At 34.8% G+C, this 22,858-nt stretch overlaps 2 protein-coding genes and 1 non-coding gene across 3 annotated transcripts; 1 reads left to right on the top strand and 2 right to left on the bottom strand.

Annotated features, from left to right (window-relative positions):
- The first annotated feature begins 462 nt into the window (after positions 1–462).
- On the top strand, positions 463–898 carry LOC107610887 (uncharacterized). The gene is made up of 2 exons (XM_016312869.1): positions 463–630; positions 683–898. Exons 1-2 carry the CDS (start codon positions 463–465, stop codon positions 896–898), a joined length of 384 nt encoding a protein of 127 aa, XP_016168355.1.
- A 1,003-nt stretch (positions 899–1,901) lies between these two features.
- On the bottom strand, positions 1,902–4,206 carry LOC107611803 (N6-mAMP deaminase). The gene is made up of 8 exons (XM_088496083.1): positions 3,866–4,206; positions 3,709–3,779; positions 3,421–3,455; positions 3,275–3,334; positions 2,936–3,175; positions 2,632–2,857; positions 2,443–2,554; positions 1,902–2,210 (listed from the first exon to the last, which is right to left on the bottom strand). Exons 1-6 carry the CDS (start codon positions 3,940–3,942, stop codon positions 2,750–2,752), a joined length of 591 nt encoding a protein of 196 aa, XP_088352209.1. The 5' UTR covers positions 3,943–4,206; the 3' UTR covers positions 1,902–2,210; positions 2,443–2,554; positions 2,632–2,749.
- Positions 4,207–10,184: 5,978 nt separating this feature from the next.
- LOC107611807 (dnaJ homolog subfamily C GRV2) lies at positions 10,185–22,295 on the bottom strand. Its single transcript, XR_015896195.1, has 11 exons — positions 21,638–22,295; positions 21,403–21,547; positions 16,111–16,696; positions 15,709–16,018; positions 15,366–15,558; positions 14,283–14,384; positions 12,672–13,974; positions 12,201–12,569; positions 11,702–11,837; positions 10,920–11,312; positions 10,185–10,800 (listed from the first exon to the last, which is right to left on the bottom strand). It is a non-coding gene; the product is annotated as a dnaJ homolog subfamily C GRV2 (transcript).
- Between the last annotated feature and the right edge of the window lie 563 nt (positions 22,296–22,858).

Below are 22,858 nucleotides of genomic sequence, written 5' to 3'. Positions count from 1 at the left end.
AGAAAATAATTAATAAGTTGTTTACTTAATAGTTCTTTGTATTCATAAAATTAAGTAGTCTGTTTTACATTTGTTGTGTGTTACCGTATGTGATGTATTATGTTTTATTCATTTGTGATGTAACTTTTAAAATTAGTCTATATTATTATGCCGTTATTATTTATGAAAGTAATCGTTGCAAAAGTAGCCGTTTTAAATTTAGACAAGAAAAAACTAACTTTGCAAAACTAACCGTCAAGTAGCCGTTACAAAACTAGCCGATGAAAAGTATTATAAATATCAATTATCAAGCATTCACAAACTTCATTTCAAATCTAATTTCTCACCTCAAAAGAATATTAAAAGATACATTTCAAGAAATGGCTAAAAATTCTGATGATATGTTTAATGAGACTTTGTATGGTAAAAGAAGAAGGTGAGATAACATATTCACGGATAATTAGATTGATGAATGTTTATTCAATGATTCAGAAGAACAAGATATCGATAGAAGCTCTTTCCCAACTCCTCGTAGATGGTTCAACAGAGATCGAGAAGCAGGACATGATCTCATTTTCAAAGATTACTTTACAGATGAGTCAGTGTATAATGCTGATATTTTTCGACGAGATTTCGAATGAGAAGACACGTGTTCCTTCGGATAGTAGACGCTTTCTCAAATGTCTATCTGTATTTCCAACAGGGGGTGGATGCAACTGGGGGAAGAGACTTGTCACCACTGCAAAAATACACTGCTGCGATACGGATGCTAGCATATGGCGTAGTAGTTGATGCTGCTGATGATTATGTGCACATAGGCGAGAGCACCACTATTGAATGCTTGGAAAAATTTGTTGAAGGTATCATTTCGGTGTTCGAAGATGAATACTTGCGAAAATCAAATTCAAATGATGTATGACGCTTGCTACAAATAGTGTAGGATCGTGGCTTTTTTGACATGTTGGGTAGCATTGATTGCATGTATTGTCAGTGAAAAAATTGTCCAAGAGCGTGGAAAGGTATGTACATGAGTGGTTATCGTAGAGCTACAACCATAGTACTTGAGGTTGTAGCATCTTCAGACCTTTGGATATGACATACATTTTTTGGAGTTTCTGGTTCAAATAACGATATCAATGTGTTAGATCGTTTACTAGTGTTCGATGATATTCTAAATGATCATACTCCGGAGGCAAATTATACTATCAATGGTAATAATTATACTATGGGATACTATTTAGCAGATGCTATTTATCCTAAATGGACCATATTTTTCAAATCAATCTCAGGCACAAGGGGAGAAACGCAAGTTATTTGCACAATATCAAGAAGGGCAAAGAAAAGATGTCGAGTGAGCATTTGGAGTGTTGCAAGCACGCTTTGCATTATACATAGTTTTGAAAAAAGAAGCAGCTTGCAAATATAATGAGAGCTTGTATTATATTGTATAATATGATTGTTGAGAATAAAAGAGACACTTATGCCGAAAATTTTGCTCAAAGCTTAGAGTATGATAATGTCGAAAATGGCTTTTCACAACCTCAGTTAGGAAAGAAAGATTTTGCATCATACCATCAATTTCTCCCAAAAAATGCCCAACTTCAAAATAGACAGCAACAGCGACAATTGTAAGAGGACTTGATTAAATATATATGGAAATTTCACAATACTTATCGTCACTTAACTATGTTTTTTTTTATATTAAGTAATTTTACAAATTAGTTTAATCTCAAATTATATATTGTGTATTAATATCATATATGAAGTTATTATTTTTTTAATATTAATATTTGTAAAAAAATAATAACTACATTAATTTTAATTACTTTAATTAATTAATTAAGCGAAACTATAATTGAGACTAAAGTTAGTTTTTTTTTAACGGAGAGGAGACATACGTTAAAGGGGGAAGTTCAAATGTATTTGACAAAGATCATACTTTGATTACACGTATTTGCTATAAAAGGATCAGCTTCCTCAAGTTAATACATTACAAATAACTTCTTCTACAACAATGAATCAATGCCTATGGTACAGTTGATATTAAATATTTGGCCTATGTTTTGCCAATTTTTTCAGTCTTTTGTTATTAATTCACTAAATTACATAGAATGGAGGGGGAATCACGACGGATCTAAATGCTAGTTAATCTCCAAGTGAGCCTTTCACGCTATTCAAAGCTGCTTGCCTGTGTTGCAGCAATGTACGTGAGCAAGCAAATAAATTTCAACCTGAAAAATGTAAAGGAAGCAATAAATTATATGTAGCCCAGCTCTTTATATAAGTATTGACAATATTATGCAAAAATGGTTCGAATTTAGAAACTATCAAATGTTCAAATGTGATGGATTAGATGAATATGCCATATTGCCATGCACTATATTTTTAATTGATTGATTATCATAACACTTTTCACTTTCTTATTTTATCACAAATGTGACTAGTGAACTTGCAAAGTCTAACCGGAATGTTAGTAGACTTCAACTTTCTCCAGTGTTCCTCCTCAAAGAAACAAGCATGTCCGATTCTGGGGAACAAAATCGAGCATATCTTGTATCTCCTTTGAATTAGGAACCTAAAAGCATGAAACAAGCAAAACAGACCAGTCAGGTAATCACCACAGGTAACAGGTACAATAAAAGATTGGCGCACCTCTCCACAATGAAGGGTTACAAAAAGACCTTGTTCTCTGGCAAATTTCAATGCTGGCAAGTATCTTTTCCAAAAAAAGATAACGGGAGACTTTGATCTAAAGCATCATTACGAATTACTACGCTAGAGTCCTTGATAGATTGAGATACCATTCGCCAACCTTTGGATTCCCAGATAGGTCAATTCCAACCACCCCCAAATGCCTCATTTCCAGTGCCAGTTTGACCTGCAACACAGAAATGGAGTGTTGAAGGTATTAAGTAGCAAGCATCAAACTTAAGGATGCTGAAATTACTCATCTTACAGTTTCCATAGTTGCTTCTGTTGTCTCCCTACGATCAACACTCAAGAGAAGCCTAACAAAGATTTTCTTCCTACTATTTCCATTACATTTATCATTTGTAGCTGCGTGCAGAGGATCTAAAAGATTTCTAGGATCCTCAGTATAAGGAATTAAAGCCACATCAACCGAGCTGACAGATCTTATCCCTTCCAATACAGCTTCAACATAAGAACGTTTGCTCATTCCTTGGGAATCATTTTTCTGTAAGGAATTAAGCCGAAAAATTCACTGTCGAATCAATAGAAAAAACCAAAAAGAAAAAAAAAGAGTCCGCATCAAGAACCAAGCTCTTCTAGTTACCTTTGGGGTGGTTCTCAATTCGAGATAGACAAACTTTTCTGATGCGAAATCTTCAACAACCTGCATTCAGAAATTGCTTCTATAAATGCAAAGGCTGAAGGCATCAGATTTAGAAACACAGAAATTTAGATAGTAAGCAACCATACTTCATTCGCAATTCTTGTAACAGTCATGTGATCATCTGTATTTACAAAACCATAACCACCACCATTATAAGGCTTAAACACTATAATAGTAACGATTACTAACACTAAAAGTGACAATCAAACAGTCCCTCATATCACAAACACTAGCAGAGTGCGTAATTTTTACAATCAAACAGCTGTTAGGGTCAAAATCAGTCCCAAAATGAACATGAAGCTGAACAACAGTGAAGGGGCACACTGAAAATAAAACAAGAAAATAGGAAAGGAAAAAATGGAAAAGGAGCATACTTTTAAGGATAACATGCTCCACTTGAGAAAAATCTATTAGACCCTTGTCCCACAAAGCTCTAGCGAGTTCTCTGTGCAACAAAAAAAAAAGGATAAGAGGAAAGAGAATGAGATGAAGAAACAAAACAAGAGAGAGAGGAAAGGAGAAAAGGAGTACAGGAGAGTGGAGCCTCTGATGGATCCATTGAGGTGAGCATGGAGTTCCACCTTTGGCATTGACATCCACCACTCCATCTTTTCTTCTTCCTCAACACTGAAACTGAAACTGCAAGTGCTTCGTTGGGTGTTGGGTAAGAGTAAGAGTACACTCTGGTTGGTTCAGAAGAGACTGGCCAATGGCCATTCACTGAACTCATCCAAGGGCGTGTATCAGACAAAAAAAAAGAAAACAGCACTCAAACATGTTGAGGATTTAGGGTTCATGCCACGATCATTGTGATAGGATCCCAATCAATGTTATACTTGCTGTTAGTTTTGAATATTCAACTATTATTTCCTATCTTTGAAATACTTAGTGTTGGTATTTGTATTTGTACGTTCAAAAAATTAAAAAAAAGGGTAAAAAATAAGTTTTAATTAATTTTAAATTTATAATTCTTTTAAGAATAAACTATCATTTTTATTTACAAAAAAAAAAAAGAAAACAGCACTCAAACATGTTGAGGATTTAGGGTTCATGCCACGATCATTGTGATAGGATCCCAATCAATGTTATACTTGCTGTTAGTTTTGAATATTCAACTATTACTTCCTATCTTTGAAATACTTAGTGTTGGTATTTGTATTTGTATGTTCAAAAAATTAAAAAAAAGGGTAAAAAATAAGTTTTAATTAATTTTAAATTTATAATTCTTTTAAGAATAAACTATCATTTTTATTTACAAAAGTTGAAAATACTGTGTATCTATTCATAGAAAACAGAAATTACCATTTGTATTAATAAAAAATAAATTTTTACAGATAAAATTATCTAAACCCTTAAAAATTAAATAAAATTTCCTATACCATTCTCTCCACCACTACAACCATCATCTCCCCCCCCCTCTCTCTATCTCAACGTTCTCAGCGACTCCAATCCTAACATTGATCACATCGCCGCTAGTATCACCGCCTTACCCTCCTCCTCAACCGCCACCTTAACCTCTTCGCCACACACTCTCTCATCGGTGTCGGTCGCAACTCAACAACACCAGCACCACCATCACCAGCATAATCATCTAAGGCAAAGAAATCCTAGATCTAAGGATGCTGCGAGCAGTGTGAGTGATTCGTTGGGATCTAAGGATGCCGCAGAGAGTCATGGCGGTCGATACCGGTAGGTTGCTCGTCAGGACCTCGAGAACTATGGCAAGGACGACTCCCCCACCGCCAAGAAGCCCAAATTGGAGAAGTTCCCTCTCAACAGCTGCGAATTTGCTATGGCCGTCGCCGTATTCTTCCTCTTCACCATTGGCCTTTTCTGCATCTACCTCACGATGTCCGCCTCCGAATTCGGCCGCATCAAGCTCCCACGCACTCTCTCCGATCTTCTCCTCCTCAAGTAAATAAAGATCCCTCTTTTTATTATTATGTTATCATCTTCATAGATTTATCTAAATCAAATTAGTATTAGATGAACGTAACATTAGTGATTTAGACAGGTGGAAGAAAGCATCTTTTTCTTGTGGGAAAAAAAATTGGAATTTGTTGTATTGTTTTCAGAATAAGGGTGTGTTTGAATTTTTTTTATGTAGTTTATTGTGCTTGTTTCTTTGTATACAAAGAGAATCTTTTAGCATATGGCGAAGAAGTGAAAGAAAAAGAAGGAGGAGGAAGGAAGGGTAGGGATGGCCATGGCAGTGATGGTGATGGTAATAGAGGCAGTAATGGTGATAGTTGGAGAAGAGAGTGGTGGTAGAGTTTGGAATTTGAGTCGCTAAGAATATTGAGAGAGAGAGAGAGAGAGAGAGAGAGAGAGAGAGAGAGAGAGAGAGAGAGAGAGAGAGAGAGAGAGAGAGAGAGAAATGATTATAATAGTGGTGAAAAGAAGGATAGTTTAAGAATTTTATTTAATTTTTTAGGATTTGAATAATTTTGTCTGTAGAAATCTATTTATTATAAGTATAAATAGTAATTTCTATCTTTTATGAATAGATATATTAGCATTTTTAACTTTTGTAAGTAGAAATAATAATTTACTCTTATTTTAATATGTGAATTGGTGAGTTATCTTGTTCGAAGGTGATAATTTAAAAATATTAAATAACAATTTAATTAAATATATCAAATTATTTAATAATATTTAATTACTAATTTTACAAAAAAAAATAGGCATAAGACTTCACCATGTGAATAGTAATATTTCAATTCAAAAGTAACTAAATTTTTATTTTTTATTGATATTGGTTAATTTTCTTTTTTTTTTTCAATAAAATTCAATTTAAAAAAGTATTTTGAAAAAAATGGTGCTAATCATATACGTATACTTCTATTTTTGAGAAGTTAAGGTTGTTTTTGAAAATATTTATAAAAATATTTTTTTTAAAATTAAAAATTCAATACAATTCTATATTAATAAATTTTATATTTATTATACTTATATCTATTAAAAATATTTTAAATACTAAAAATAACTTCTTCAAACATAATTTTTGTAGTTTATGCTTATTAACAACTAATTTTAATAAACTATTTTAAAAAATTAAAATTTTGTCGTACCGAATCAAATCTAAAAAGATAGACTCTACTCATAAAATTTTATATATATATATATATATGACCAATCATATATGGCATTGATTATTTTTTCTAGAATTTTTGTTTTAGGAATATTTTTTTTTCTAATTTTATTTTAATATTCTATTTGTAAAAATTGAATTATGACATATTCATATTCAACCTCTGATCAAAAAGATCTATCTTGGTTCTATTTGATCTCTTCAACAAGTTTAGTAATGAGCATATGTTTACTGGCTTCATATAATTCAGAAAATACTAGTTTTCTCGAAGCTTCTTGCTCATATCTCTCGTCAAAGGGTGCTATTTTTAAATTTTTCATTATTCTATCTAATATTAACGTAACCTATTCTATTATATATATATATATATATATATATATATATATATATATATTGAGAAATCTATCCTAATTTCTAACTATAAAACTTTAATATAATGAAAAATTATTCATATTTAGTTTTTTACCCATAAAAATAGTTTTGATGTCACAGAAATACATAAGTATTAATTTTATTCAGCTTTATTAATATTTTAAAATTTTATAAATAAAAATAATAACTTTTTATCTTTTATGAGTACAAAATTAATTTCTTTTATCAATGGATATATTTGTTAATATTTTAAATTTTTATAAATAGAAATAATAATTTATTATATATATATTTTTGGTCTCGTTATATATTTAAATATTTTTGTCAACCAAGTCCTGTTAAGTTGGCATAAACCTAATAAAAATTACTCACACATCCTGTGCATGAATCACACAATTCTTCTTCTTCATGTTCTTTTTTTTTTCTTTGCGTGTTTTATCCTCATTATCGTTCTTTTTTTTGTTTGATTTTTTTTTCTTTTTTGTTCTTATTAGGAGGGTGAAATCAGGAAATTTGAGTTGTGCAAAATTTATTAAAAAAATAGTACCGAAATTTTTTAACCGTAACACAAAAAGTTTTTTAATTTTGACACCGGAATTTTTTAATCGTAATACTTATTCTTGCTAGAAGGATAAAATAAGAAGAATTATGAAAAATTTTTGAAAGAAGAAGATGATGATGATAGAGACGATTAAAAGGAGTTTTGAATTATACATAATTTATTAAAAAAATAGCACCAATTAATTTATTCACTTACTTTGGCTAACATTAGATATAGAAGTTATTATAAAATTGTGTGTATTGTCTTTGTTGTATGTTCAACATGATACAGTATAACCGTGAAAGTCATTGGCCGACTATAGGATATACATTTCCTAAAAGGAGGGTCACATATTCATCCTTATTGAACTATATATCATGTTATCAACCATATAGACAAGAAGTATTAAAGAATTACTCAATAGAATGAAATTGATGTTAATATTGAGTTCTTTGTTGCTAATTCGAACTTGGCCTGTGATTTAGCTGACAATTTAAATGGGTTAAAATCAACATATGGCTTAATTGTGTGCTAATTTAAAAATGTATATGTTATTTGAAATAAGATAGTGGCTTGGGAGTGCCAATATATGCTTTAATTCGGTTATTGAAGCTCTTAAGGTTCCTAACAATTGTTCTAATGGAATCTTATTCTATTTGCAGTATGTAAGCATGCATACTCATTGTCCCAAAATTTGGAACCTATCAGTGAGGGACTAGGTGTTTTACAATTTAAGACCGGTTTGATATCTGTCATTAAGGTATATAGTTATTATCTAATTTTCTATCTGGAATGCAAATTTTACTTAATGTACTTGTGTTGCGCATCGTAGTGTGTATGTACATGGTTTCTCAAAGCCTGTATCATCCTTTTGTATTTCAGGACTGGATGCATCTTTGATTTCAGTTTATTGCATAAAATTTCCTGTTGTCAACTATTTCCTATGGCAATTGCTGTTGCTGCTTAATGAAATACTATCATGATCATTTTACTCAAAATTTTTCTTCAATCTGTAATTCTTTTTAAAAATTGAAAGTGAGATTTACAGCTAAAACTACCAGAGTAATCAAGAGACAATATCCTATTGTCAGTAGTTAGAAGACAGAAAAATCATCAAGGATACCTAAGAGAGCCAAAGGTTGAAAGGATTCCCTATCATTAAGTTTACGAAAGAAATGGAAGTCCCAAGAGAAAGACGAACCCAGGATTGAATCCGCAATGATAAAGACAAGGAAAGGCTAGGTTTAAAGAGGTATCTCCTATCAAATGATCTGCTCAAAACCCACAAAAATTATGATAATACTACAACATAGAATAGCTAGACAATTCCCAACTAGACACAACACTTTAAACATAAAAATGATAAGAAAGGGAGACAGTATGATACCACCATAAATTATCATCGAATTATAGCTAGACTTAACATACATCATTCCCTTTTTAGCTCCACCGATATAGGAGTGGACAGATCGTTCTAAAATAGTTGCCAAATAATATGCCAGGCATTTCTCAAAAAAAAATAACCACTCTAGTGCATAAGTACTGTTGGTATTATCTGCTCCACCAAGAGCGCACGCATGAAACATCTTTGTCATGTATGGATGAACTTAGTAAAACGGGTTTTGAACCCAATCAGATGTTGAGATCAATCAGTTTCATAAGTAATATATAGTAAGCTTTGAAAATTAAGCCTTTGCAAAATTTAGAGAGCTTAGTAGATAGCTGTTTACAGAGTTACTTTCATACACAGTAAATTTTCATGTAATGGTAAAGCTCATCTTACTAAATAAATACTTAAGCTATTTGGCGACACAGGCACATATAAACACCAAGTTTGCTAACTAAGCCCTAAACTCACATGGGACATCCTCCTGCATACCTATAGTTGAGAGAGAAATACCAAGCATTTTATCCCCAAAAAAAAAAAATAATTGACATACCATAAAACACCAGCCCTCAATAAAGCATCCTGCAACTCAGATGAAACAGAAACATTGGCAATAGACTGTAGAGCAGCATCAACAGCTCCTGGTAGAAGCTCAAACTCAGTGCCGTGCACAATGTCTGGAACTACCCCAGAAAACTCGAGTATTTCAGATCCGGCAGCCTCAAATTGACTAAGAACTAAAAATGTTCGCATGATGTTTGTGGTTCATTTCCAGGAGTAGATGGTTGAACAACATACATGCAACAGGAAAGAAGAGTTGCAAGAAGTTGCACTCCTCCATCTCTCGCCAGCTCTTCTCCATTCAATGAAGATGCACATCTGGCCACAATAAAAGTCAACGAGCAGCATGAGCTAGAATGGAATTTTACTCCAGGCAAACAAGCTCTGATGCTGCAACAAGGAGAGGTGCTCTATCTGAAAGAAAGAAAATTCTTATCATCCTTGTCCACAGTAACAGCACTTAACAACATGGGATAGCCAGCATATTTGAATAGCTCCAATATGTCTCTATATCTTCTGTATAAAATGCATTGTCCCCTTCAGCAAAAGAAGCAATCTCCAAGGCTGAGGACCTTGCAATCCTTGCATGGTAGCCTAAGATACAGTTCGCAAAAGGTAAATATTTTCAGTGAATTAGAATATAAAAACCTACTGTTGCAAGCAAATGATATTATATCACATAAATTCCCCCAAGAAGCAAAAAGAAATTTTTACATCATGATTTTGCCACCCCAAATCTGTGCATGCATATAACTAAGCCTGTCTATAGCTGGCTTGCAAAAGGAGAAAAGAACAAAACAGTTTATGCATCTACAAAACTCTCCCAATCTGGGTGACAAGGGGCTATCACACCATTTCTCATTTCTCACACTAAAGAAAGTACATGGACTTGTTTGCATGATATACTTACATATCAAAAATTAAGAAGTTAAGACAACAAAACATGTCCCCATGGGCATTTGAAGACTTCAAAATAACAAGAGTTTGTCCATACAGTTAACTTCAACATGAGGATAGTTGTGCTGAATATCACGCTATCCTAGTAACTTCTATTGATATATGAATCCAAATAAGCTTGTAACATGCAAACTATGTTAAACTGGAGGCGTTCATAAGCCTTCTGTATAGCAAGAAACTTCTCCCTTCCTTCAGGGTTTTTGACAGGATGATATTTCATAGCAAGTTTTCGATATCGTCGCTTTAACTTTTGCTCGTCGATATTTTCAATTTGCTTTGATTAGCTAGATGTTTCATCTGACACCTCCGAATAGTGCTTTTTATTTACATCATCACCGGATACATCATCCAAGGATATTTCAAGGATCTTGCAAGCTGCTCAACAATAGGCCAATTTGGAAAGCGGATTTCATCACACAGATTCCTCTAGTAATAATGATGACACCACATTTCATCTCTAAGTTCAGGGTATGTAACTGGAGGCATTGGGGCATAGTCATACAAAACATGGCATACTGTGACAATTTCTGTGGAAAATCACCAAGGTGTTGCAAAACCTGATAAATACAGTGAACAGGGATAAATCGAACTGCATGAACAATACCAGAAAGGTAGTTTGGGAAGTACACTTGTATTCTATAAAAAACCATACACATCAGACCTTAATTTGCAATACCTGACGTATTAAATTTTCTGCCCTCATTTTATGAGTCCATATTATCTCAGGAGTGTCAGAATCTGATACCATTGCAGCAGCAAATGCTGCTGGACCACTGCGCTTCAATACATACAACAAAGATTCAGGAAGAAGTCCACCAAGAACACTACGTTTTGCCAAAGGCAATGAAGCTGAAGCCGCAGCCTCTTCGCCACCATGAAATCCTTGGTGGACAAGGGTGACGGCAAAGAGTTGCCCAATTGAAAGTAGATTAGATCCTGGATAGGCCAGTGCAAAATAAAATGCACTAGTGCTGTATAGACGTATCATGGCCTAGGGATTCCTGGTAACAATAGCCTTCAACAATGCAGCAGCTGCCTCAACAATACTTGGTTCCCCAGAGAGAATGGCCTGAATTCGTAAAACAACCCACCCCCCAACACACACAACAAAAGAGGGAAAACAATGAAAAGAAAAATAAAAACTAGATTTAAATATTATAAGCAAAGCTTGAGAGCTATGAAGACGAGACCATATAAGCGAACAAGCAGCTATGAGCAAAGCGAATAGCAGCGCAGCCGAGAGAGTGGGGAATTATTGGAAGGGTAGAAAATACTAAAAATCAACTGAAACCATACCTATCACATAGTAAACAACTTGAACTAAATATGATAAAGTTAACAAGCAAGGAGACAACTCCTATAATCTTTGAAAAAGAAATTTTATTAAAGTAGTAGTATATCACAGAACAAACATATTTTCATACATGGCCAAATAATAAGGAAAAACCTTTGAAGTACCTGTGCAATGTGAGGAAGGCAACATGGACTTAACAAGATTCGTTTTACTCCAGGAGTTGGAGTAACAATTTCTCCAGCATCATCTAAATGAACATGCCAATTTTCAGAAGAATATAACAGGCACAGAAACTTGAGGCTAAAAAAATAAATTTTGCGGCAAAGAGAATAGTTGGGTAAATTTTTGCAAATGTAAGCAAATTAAATATAGGATTGTAATTGGTAAATAAGTTATTATAGGAGATTGAAGATAGTGTCACCTAAACATATGTTGCTTTTCTCATTAGATTTTTTGTACCAAAAATAAATAAATAAATGAATAAATAAATAAATTCAAGTCATCAAGAATAATAAGGTTTCAGGCCATGAAAGATTAATAGCAAAAAAAAAAAAGCCAATTCATGCCACATATCAGACAAGAAATAATAAAGAATTCGAGATAAAGAAAATATTTACAGAACAATTGATGTTTGTATGAATATCTTCCACCAAAGATGATGACTCTACCTGAGGTGGGGTAAGGACAGGAACTCTAAGGGCAAGTGCCCAGCGAAGCTCACGAATATCACGCAACTTCTTCCAATCTAGCATCCCAGAGGCCCAACACCTTGTTGTCCAATCAATAGCCTTCCTGGACCATAACCTTCTAATAGCATCTTTTTTCCACAGGTCCAATTTGAGCACCTTCTTTGTCAATATACATCCATTCCTTGAGTGGCTCCATAAAAGCCGTAGCTGCAATCAAATTTGATTGCAAAGGAATAGCTGTCCTCTCCAAAGCTTCATGGACCACTGTAAGAAGATTGACAGCTAATACACAGGCTCCAACTAGAACATAAGCCTCTACATTAGCTAAATCCTTCATCAAAGCCTGAAATTGAGTTGAATTTAACTTTGAGTAGAGCTTGTAAAGTGAAATCACCAAAAGGAAAGAGAAAACAAGAAAGAATAAGTAGATTAAATTTACAAAGACCTTCAAAAGAAAAAGAAGTCTGTGTCTCAGAGATCTGTCATCTGTCCTATCCAGGAGAACAGTAATGTGAGCTGTGCCTGAAAAAGGACCAACAGTCTTGTAGTGCTGCTCATATACAATTGCCATTGCCCTTGCACTTGTAGTCCTCTCCCAATGCGACATTTCCTCTGCTGAAGTAAGCGTCTTTTTCTTCTCCCAGTTGATGACTCCTCTTGATTTGATTCTTCACGTTGAACTCCATCAGAGCGTGTATGCAAATAAGCAACAAGTCCGGGAGGCAGAATTCAAGACAATAGCTCCAAAGCGGGTTGATAGGAATCCGCCCAAAGAGCAACAAGTTGTCTACTAACTTCACGGCGTTCACCAGCAGGAAGGAAAAAAGAGTGCAACAAATGCCTCAACAAAGCACCATCACGCACAGAAGCCTCTCGCATGGACTCCACAGCAATAGCATCTTCTTCAGCAATTGATCGCATAATAACAGCTACTGTCTCTCGTAACACTTTCGGTAAGATGACCAAATAGTGCAAACAAACGACGCTTTAACCCAGCAACTTGGCACAACAACTAAACAAAAACATTATATTGAGTAGTTTCCCCATGTGGATCACAAATCATAGCCTCGAGCACTTCAACCACAGCCATTGACAGCAAAGGTGATACTGACATAGGCTTCAATCTGTTGACAAGAATAATGACATAACCCTAATTAGCAAACAATACTGACTTCGTATGCATAATTGTTGCATGCCACTCTCCTTTAGAATCCATCACATTAGCATCACCAGGCCCACCACCAATGACTGCTGCAACAAGCCCAGCAGCCTCAGAAGCAACACCCTCTGAACCATTTCTAAGTAAACCCATTATCCTTCCAACTGCTGCTGGAAAAGACATCACGTGTGATGCGGCACTTCTTGATGCAAGTAGTCTATGTAAACAAGCAATAAAACCCATCACAGTTGCAGCAGCTTTTGGTGACGGGGTGGCAAAGGAGGAGATTCTGGAGGAAGATTTGGAGCTGCAGGAAGCATAGTAATCAAGGCCAAGGTAACCTCACTAAAAGGTATACATGCATTGAACTCCCTTATTCTTCGCCATAGTTTAGCTCTTGATCCAGGAATGGAACCACCTTCAGCAACAGCATCCTTGCTGCTGTTAAATGTTTCAAATGCATTGAAGCACTTTCAGCATCAGCAACTGACTTTTGCTGACCATATTGCAAATAAACACTTCCACAGGGAGGATCAATCCGATGACCAGGCATTGTCAGCCTTGGCAATACAAGTATGGCACATTGACCCTGCACAAAAATTCACCAAAACTCAAAGATGCACTTAGAAAAAATATACCATATAACCATTTGCCTCAGTATGGTAAAATGTTTAAAATTGATATCAAGATTCTAAGCAATTAAACTAGCAAATGAACTGCCATACTTTACTTCCATCTATACATGCCATAGTAGGAAATTCTTAACCAAGATGAGTTACATCTACCTACTTCAGTTTGAATTGCATCATTGCTTGCATAAACCTACAATTAGTACCATACAAATGAGAAATTTCAGAGCATAAAATTTCATAATTGCAGTAGCATAACATTGCATACATGGATAGGGCATCCATCACTGAATTCAACTGCAAACATCTGGGGCTCTTCAGCAAACCGAACAAGAGAGCTTACTGAAGACAAAGGACAAACAGTAACAGCCTGCACACATGTAGTGAAAATTCCCAATATATGATATAAGCTCTCCAAGTAAAAATCATCTTACATGGAGATAGAAATGTACTGATATAAAGCAGTTCAATCAGATATGCATAAAGACTACATAAAACTATTAACATACACAAAATTGTACATTAATTGAAGTTGTATAAAACTTCCATTCTTCCTTAAATCCTATTTTGCCCTGGATAAACAAAGAATGATGCTGCTTGCTACATGACAACTTAAGTATATAGGCCCTTAACAATACACAAAATAGGTGGTCAACAAATCTGCATGTACTTCAAATTATAAAAAGCTGATAATGTGTGTGTTGTTCTAGATATATCAGAACTAAATTCCAGAAACTAGTTGTGCAACTCAATGCATACATTCTTATGTTAGACGGTGATAGATTTCCCAAAGCATTTACACACATTTTTCTATATTACTAGTTGTCTTCACTTATTTCGTAATTCTCAGGACGCCTTTCCACGAGTGACACCTTTGTAAGAATGAACTGTCAAGATACGGCATCACCATGTTCAAGTCCTCCTTTTGGACCAACTCCTAAGCTCAATCCTGGAACATTCAGAATTCCCTGGGCAACAGAATGCAACCTTACAGACCAACCTCCCAAGGGGGTATCTTCTGCTCCAACTGCCTCTTTTGCTGCATTACATTTATAAGCTTAAGGTTGAAAAAAAAAAAACAAAAGAAACTCACTACAAGCAATAAATAATTCAAATGTTGAAGGAAGATTAATGATGTTATAATTAAGATGTCCCGCAACTAGGACAACCCAACAGTGGATTTTGCAGTTTTTGTCTGCAACAAAAATTACTCTGTTATTACTGCTGATGTTAATTTGTGAGACAAGACAATACATAAACCATCACATTATTTCAATATCAAATGGTAACATGAATTAAGATGCCAATATCTAGGAGAACAGTTGTTTATGCTTAAAGAACATCATCACACCAAGTTCGAGATAATAGCTGAATTAGTGCACGCAGAGGCAGCTTGGAAAGCTTTAGATAAGCCATTAGGGCATATCAAATATATAAGTTCCATCTTCCATAAATGCACCATGTAATGCAAATAGAAAACCAGGGTAGGACTCTTCAATCTTTCTCGCCAAAATTTCAGCTTGTTGACACATCTCAACATTGGCCTGTTAGAAAAAAAATTATATAAAAAAGTAAAATAATACTTAGTATATAATTTAAAAAAATATAACAATATTTAGATAATATTTAGTGAAAATATCAAAATACTATAATTAAATTAAATTCAAAGTATAAATATAAAAAAAATAATTTACCTCCATGTTAAGGTGAGCTATACAGTTCCTTACAAATCGAAGAAACTCATGAGGAACAGTACCATAATTTCTACTGTTCAAACTTTGCATCATCACCGGATCGTTCACGAGGTTCACTCCATCGTGCCAATTTAACTGATGTATCCCATAGGTTAGAAGATGCCTTTCAATTTTTCTTGACATGTCTTTAGCGAGGGTAGAACCTTTCAAATGCTCGTTTAAATATTGGTTGGCAATAAGAAAATAATATAGTTTATGTTGAAAATCTAAGAAAATCGGATGACAAAAAATCATATTCCATGATTCACACCTGAAATAATAATAATAATAAATGTTATCTATAAAATATAAACAAAATTCAAATAAAAATCATATACTAACTAAAAGAATAAATTAACTTACCATGGTAGTATAAAACGTATAAACAGATCGATTTCCATTGGAGATTTACCGAGATTCTGTGAAGGTAATAAAACTCTACCTAGTTCCTTCGTCTCATCCGTAAAAATTTCATCTTCGAAACCATCGGGAAGAAGATTTCCCTCAACTCCACTAACAAGTGCTCTATCCCCACTTATTACCAAGTTGTAATGTCTTAAGTGCCCATGATACATATTCTCCTCTTCATATAATCTTGCCAGAGCTCGTAAAAATTGCTTTAAATAAAGCTTGAATGTGCTCCAATCATCGGCCCAGACACTTGCTAAGTCCTTGTCATAATGCTGGTAAATAAAAACTCATGTCTCCCCCTCGAGAAAATAAACAAGCCCTTGTAAGAAAAGTTCGGATGAGAGATTCAAAGAAGTCTCAAAACATTGTTTCTGTCTCTGAACTTCTTCTACGTGATTATTTGATACTTCTAAAATTTTAACCTTTCTTCCAGTATTGCCCAATATTGCATCTGAAATAATAATGCGACCCTCTTCTACTATTTTGACTTCAGCCTTGTTAGTATACCATTGATGGTTCTCCATTGATACTAATAATCCTAATCAAGCACAAATCACAAGAATATACAAAAGGATAACATTCATTGACTGACTCTGAATCAGATCCAAAAGAATACATGGCATTATGGATAATCAGCCTTCAATTTTATAACTACCACAAGTATCTTGATTCCTAGAAAATATTAAATAGGAAAGCCATAAACAATGCTTAAACAGGAAAGCCATGTGTTATATATTTAACATAAAAAACGAGAAGTAATAGATAATTTCAGTTTCCAAACATACTTTGATTTAAAAAAATAAAGATACATAAATACTCCAACCAAAGTTTATAGGCCAACACACATAAATTAGGCCAATTCTTATTAGCTAGTAAGAAAACTTACAGTTATTACTCAAACAAATTGCAAAGCTCATGCTTTAAAGAAGTACATAAATCAACTCAGCTTAGCAAATGTTAATTTCTATAAAAAGGAGAAGACCTTGGCAGGGCCAACAAGTTCCTGAGGGCTGAGGACATCATTCTTTATATCGTCATCTAGGGATTTTTCAAGATCAATAATTATTGTACTCAAAGAAGTCCTCCGTCAACAATTTACATAATATTAATGAAAAGGCAAGTTTAACTGTTTTAACATAAAAAAATAAATTATAAAATCTACTCACAGAAAACAAATCTGGAGAAGGCAAGAAGTAGAGAGCAAGCCAGTAAGCTGTAAGTAGTGAGTAAAAGAGGAGTGCTTGCTGCTTACCAGTGAGACGACGAAATCATAAAACACATAAAACACATATATTATTCCAAGATCCACCCTTTTCAACCACAAGTTACCTTTATTAGAATTTATTAATTCATCTCCTCCATTCATCAATAACTACTCATAAATCACTTTTAATGAATCAAAAAGTCATAATCATAGAAATTCATTAATTTATTTCAACAACACCATTCCTTTTTGAAGTAATAAAATAGCGTGCAAATCAAGAGTTATAAAGCATGCTGGTATTTAAACAGCGGACATAACGTTCGTTCACAGACCTCGTACCTACTTCAGAACTTTAACTTCCCAACTTCATCAATCACTTTACAAACCCATAACCAGTCACAAGCCTAACATCCGCAAACTTTTACGAGGAAGAAACTGCTATACTCCTCATGACGTTGCACACTTATCAATCTATCTTTCACGTTTACGAACAGTGTTTTTAAAGTTTCGTTTGCTACCTCTAAAAGTCATACGTGATTCTAAGGCAATCCCCGAGTTTATCCAAAAGAATACAAGACCTTGGAAAAAGACAAGCAACAAAATCCGCCAGGGTTTGAAAGGATTGTTAAAATCACAAGTAATAAGGAATGCATAAGAAATGAAGAGTGTCGGACAGAAAATTAGTTTGGCAATCTCAAGAATGATTTCCGAATCAACAAAACCCGATAGGAATAACAAAAGAAAAAATAGTGCAGTAGTTTGAAGCAAAATTAAGTTGAGTCAAGGAATATGAGGTTTACAGAAAAAGAATGTCTAAGACCAAAGACAAGGCTCATAAGTCTCGAGTAGAATTAAGAATACTTTCGAATGAATTGCTCATAGAGAATGAAAAACATTTCAAAAACTATTTCACATTTTCAAAGAAAAAGTGCGCATCAAACACTTTGTAAAAGAAATAATAAAAGTATATTTGTGGCAAGGTTGTAAGAAAATCAAACGTTTGTTTAAAAATTCTGAAAGCTTATATTCAATCGTGTATAAAAATTATAGCAAATATGGAAGAAGAAGAAGAAGAAGAAGTTAAACTTTATTTAGAAAAGAATTCCGAAGTAAAAATTTGCTTATAAGTCGGTTTCAAAACTTATTTAAAGTAGTGCATGCCAACTTCAAATTAATTTTGTCAATTTAAAGAATAGCTATGGATGCAATTCAAGCGAATAAAAAATTGATTTAACTTTCTTAAGAAGAGAATCCAAAACTTGTTTTAAAAGTTCATATCAAAACGAAATTGCATTGCCATCACATAAGAACATTTAAGAATATCAAGATGTATTTAAAAAGAAATCAGAATATAATTTTGGATTATATTCCTATTTATTATTTAAAGTCTTAGAAATTCAATAATAATGATGTTTGGAAATTTAAATTAGAGTTTTATCTAATTTTCTAATTATTGAATTAATTCTTATATTTATATTATAAAATTAGTAGTTGTAGAATAATAAGATTTTTATATAATACCTTTATAATTAAATACTTTAAGTTTTGTTAATAAAGAAAATTAATTTTATTATCTTATAATTTCAATTAGAGTACTTGATTTCAAGCCAATAGTATTTTGATACAATTAAAGTAATTTTAGAGATTCAATTAGTTTCCAAATTAAACCTCAAAATCCTTAATTCTATATACAAACCCTAACCTAATTAACCTATAATTTTTCCCCTTTACCCCCAAGAAAACCCAGCAGCTTCAGACAAATAAAGAAAAGAGAATTGGTTTGGGGGGGGGACTCGAAGGGAGGTGAAGAGGAGTGAACCGAGGGAGAAGAGAGAGGCTGCGCCGACGCCACTGGGTCTCGCCACCACCGCCGTTGCCGCTGAAGTGAGGAGGCGCCGAACTGCTGCACGCGGGAAGCCGTGCTGTCGCCGCCATCGCCGAGCCCGACCCTGTGCCTCGCCGTCGTGTTGCTATTAAGGGAGAAGGGAGCGCGAACGACAGCCACAGACGGAGAAGAGAGCGCGCATGCAGAGGAGGTGAAGTCGTCGCTGTCACCGTCGCGTGTGGAGTCGCCGCCGTGCCCAGCCGTCGTCGCCACCGTTCCTCCACCGTCGCCGAAGGTCCATCACCGCAACTGAAGCCTCTGCCTTCTCAGGACGTGCGCCGCTGCTGTGAGTTTCTCCTGCCGTTTGGTCCTGATTCGGTGGAAATCCATTGCGCCAGATCTATGTCCTAGAGATAACTTACACACTTTTACTTACCTACGTTCATGCACAGAGTCAAATTTGGACATACCCTTTGGATCTAAATCAAAGTTTTACCACCTTTGGATTAGAATTGAATTTTATAACAAATCAATAAAAATCTGTTGCTGCACTTAAGAAGATTCAGAAAAATACAGCAGGCAGCTCTGTTTTTGCAAAATATATAACAAATTCAATTCTAATCCGTTACTCCTAGATTTTGGTGAGGATACACTTTACACCCCTAAGTTTTAGGAAAAACAAGTTTCAGGTTCATAGCACTTCGTTTGGTTAATTAAATGTCAATTGGAATTGCTGCCCTGTTTCTAGTAATTGGTTCTGAATTTTCTGCGTACAGCCCAGCTTCCAAGAGACATAACTAACTTTACAAAGTAGCTATGGACATGAAATTGGTACTCAATTAAACTAGACTCACAGATATTCAAAATCCCCAAGCCGACATGGGGAAAAGAACGCCCCAAGCTCAATAATATCCATAGGACGAATCCCAAGCTGACATGGGGAGAAGAGACAACACCCCAAGCTGACATGGGGGGATAACACCCTCAAGCTCAATATATTCAATCATTTCTCATAATTATTAGTTTCACTTCCGATACTAATTCATATCACTTTTTCACATTCATCCTCATTGTCATTCAATTATTCAAAATATAATTCATTCTTGGCCCACTTTCAAATCACAAATGTATTCAGTTCACATCTTGCCAAGAACCACTTTTCTTAAGTAAATTTTCTTTTCAAAACTTTCAAACTTCATAACCAAGCCAAATTCCAAATCTCTTCTGAAAGACTCAAAATCACTCACTTTCAAATCATTCGCTCCATCACTTTGAAATCAAGAGTTATTAATCAACAACCTTGGCAAAGACTCAAGACTCTAGGGAAGAATAACCTACCTCATTTCTTAAATTCCTTAGAAATCCTCGGAATCATAGTTACTTAAGTTGAAATCAATTAAAGTGAAGATTTAAAATCAAAACCAAAGCATGTAAGCCAAAAGTTCCGAACCAGGTTTCGAAACCAAAATTATTTAAGCCCAAAGACCAATTTCTTTTCGTTCTTAAATCGGAAACTTTCCCAAAGGCTCGGATTTGTTTAGTTAAAATTTAAAGAATACTTCAAAAGCAATACGAAATTAAGTCATCAAAGTTCAATTTCCTTCAAAATCCGCTAAAACTCCTCCAAAGGTACTTCTTTGACCAAACTTCAAAACATAGGTCCCCTCATGTTTAAATCAAACTTAAAACATAAATTTTCCTTAAAAGATTGAACTTGAATCACCTGTTTCTTAATAAATCAAGAACCAAACAATAGAATTTCTCGAATCCAATCCTTTTCTAAATCATATTTTAAAACAAAATCTTGAATTTCATAAAATTTTGGCAACATCTCCCCTAAAACTTGGACTTTGCCACCCGTTTCGGGTCCCAGCCAAACCATTACGCAACCCCCTCCACGGGTTCAAAACCAAACCAGTTTAAAAAATCAGACTAATTTCGAAAATTCATATCCTTTTCATAATTCAAGAAATCAGATCCAACTCAATTCATTTTCAATGAACCAAACTCGTTTCCAAAATTGTAAGGAAATATTTCCGCAACCAACCATATAACCAAATCAAACCACAATCCAATCAAACCACAAACACGTTCATCCCAAAACAGCCCAGCAATACATAAAGCTTATACAACCATTAAAAGTACATTTATCACGTTAATATCCATTTATAACAACTCCAAATCATAAAATTAAGTTCTTTGAAAAAGCCCCTACCTCGATATGCAAAACCATAACCCACACGTGTCAGCTCTACTCTTTTTGCTCAGCCCGAAATCAACGGCAACTTAGGCCTTAGCCCTAATCTCTTTCACAGCAAACACAGCAACTTTAACCACGGCACGTAAGAACTGAACTCAACCTAAAGCATTAACGTTGCAAGGACCTTAAAAATATATCACAGAATAATGACTAAAAGAAATCGGAACAGGGAAAGGTTTACTGAACCTACGAGTATCCGGGAAAACGGAACGGCGGCGACTCCGTTGACGACGCAGTAACTTGATGTCGCATGCACGGTTACTGCACTCAGCATGCAAGAACCACAACTCAGCCCCAGGGAAAAAGGACTTTAGTGGCGGTTTCCGGCGGCACAGGCGGCGTAGAGCTTCGGCAGGTTCGGATCTGGCGGCGGCGGCTCCTCCACGGCGGCAGCTCCCTCGCGAACGCGTCTCTGTCCCTCTCCTCTGTTCGCGGTTCGCGGCGGTGATGACGTGCGGTTCGCGGCGGTGATGACGTGCGGCTCGGCGACGTTGATGGCTCCAAGACGGCGACTACTCCTGGCTGCGCGCAGCAACTCAACGGCGGCGATACGCGGTGAGGGTGACGGCGAGCAACGATGACGGTGACGCACGAGGCTCCTCCCCCTGGCTACTGGCTCGCGTTCCTCTTCTCCCTCTCTTCTCTTCTCGGCGACCACGACAGCACCGTGGCAGCGGCGCGACGGCGCCACTCCCTCTCCTCGCGGTTCTGGCGGCGACAGCAGTGCGGCCCTCTCTTTCCCGGCGCTCTCCCTCTCTTGGGTCCACCCTCTTCTCTCGCAACCCTGACTCCTTTTCTTTCTTTTTCTTCTTTCTGTTCTTTACTGTGAGTGTGGGTGAGTTGTGTGTGTGTGCGCCGTGCGTGTGGGGTGAGTGAGGTGAGGTGAGTGTAGTGTTAGGGTTTGGGGTGGTGTGGGGGGTAGATTAGGAAATTTAAATAAAAATAAGGATAATAATATAATTTTATAAATAATTTTATAAAATAAATAAAAATAGAATAATAATTGAAAACTAAATTAAATATAGAGTATTCATCTCAAAAATATCTTCTAAATATAATTTTTAAATTATTTTTATTTAAATGCTAATTTAATAAAAATTGGAGATAAGTAAATTAATTCTCTTTTTATTTATAAAGTAAGGTTAGAAATTTAAATATTTAAAATTAAAGTATATAAAATATTCGCTATTTTTCAATTATAAGGACTCTTAATAGTAAATAAGAATTTATTCAATTTATGTATAAAAATTTTTAAAAATATAATCTTAAATAAATATAATAGATCATAAATAATTAATTAATAACTTTTTAAAATTAAGAGTCTTACATTCTGCTCCACTTACAAAAAATTTTCGTTCTCAAAAATTAAGTTAATACATAGAATACTAGAATAGTTTTGAATACTTTATTT

This window comes from Arachis ipaensis, chromosome B8, assembly GCF_059453495.1.
Source record: "Arachis ipaensis isolate K30076 ecotype BB chromosome B8, ASM5945349v1, whole genome shotgun sequence".
Taxonomy (NCBI): Eukaryota; Viridiplantae; Streptophyta; class Magnoliopsida; order Fabales; family Fabaceae; genus Arachis; species Arachis ipaensis.
Note: the sequence above shows the minus strand (reverse complement) of the source record. Positions and strands in the feature narration are given on the sequence as shown.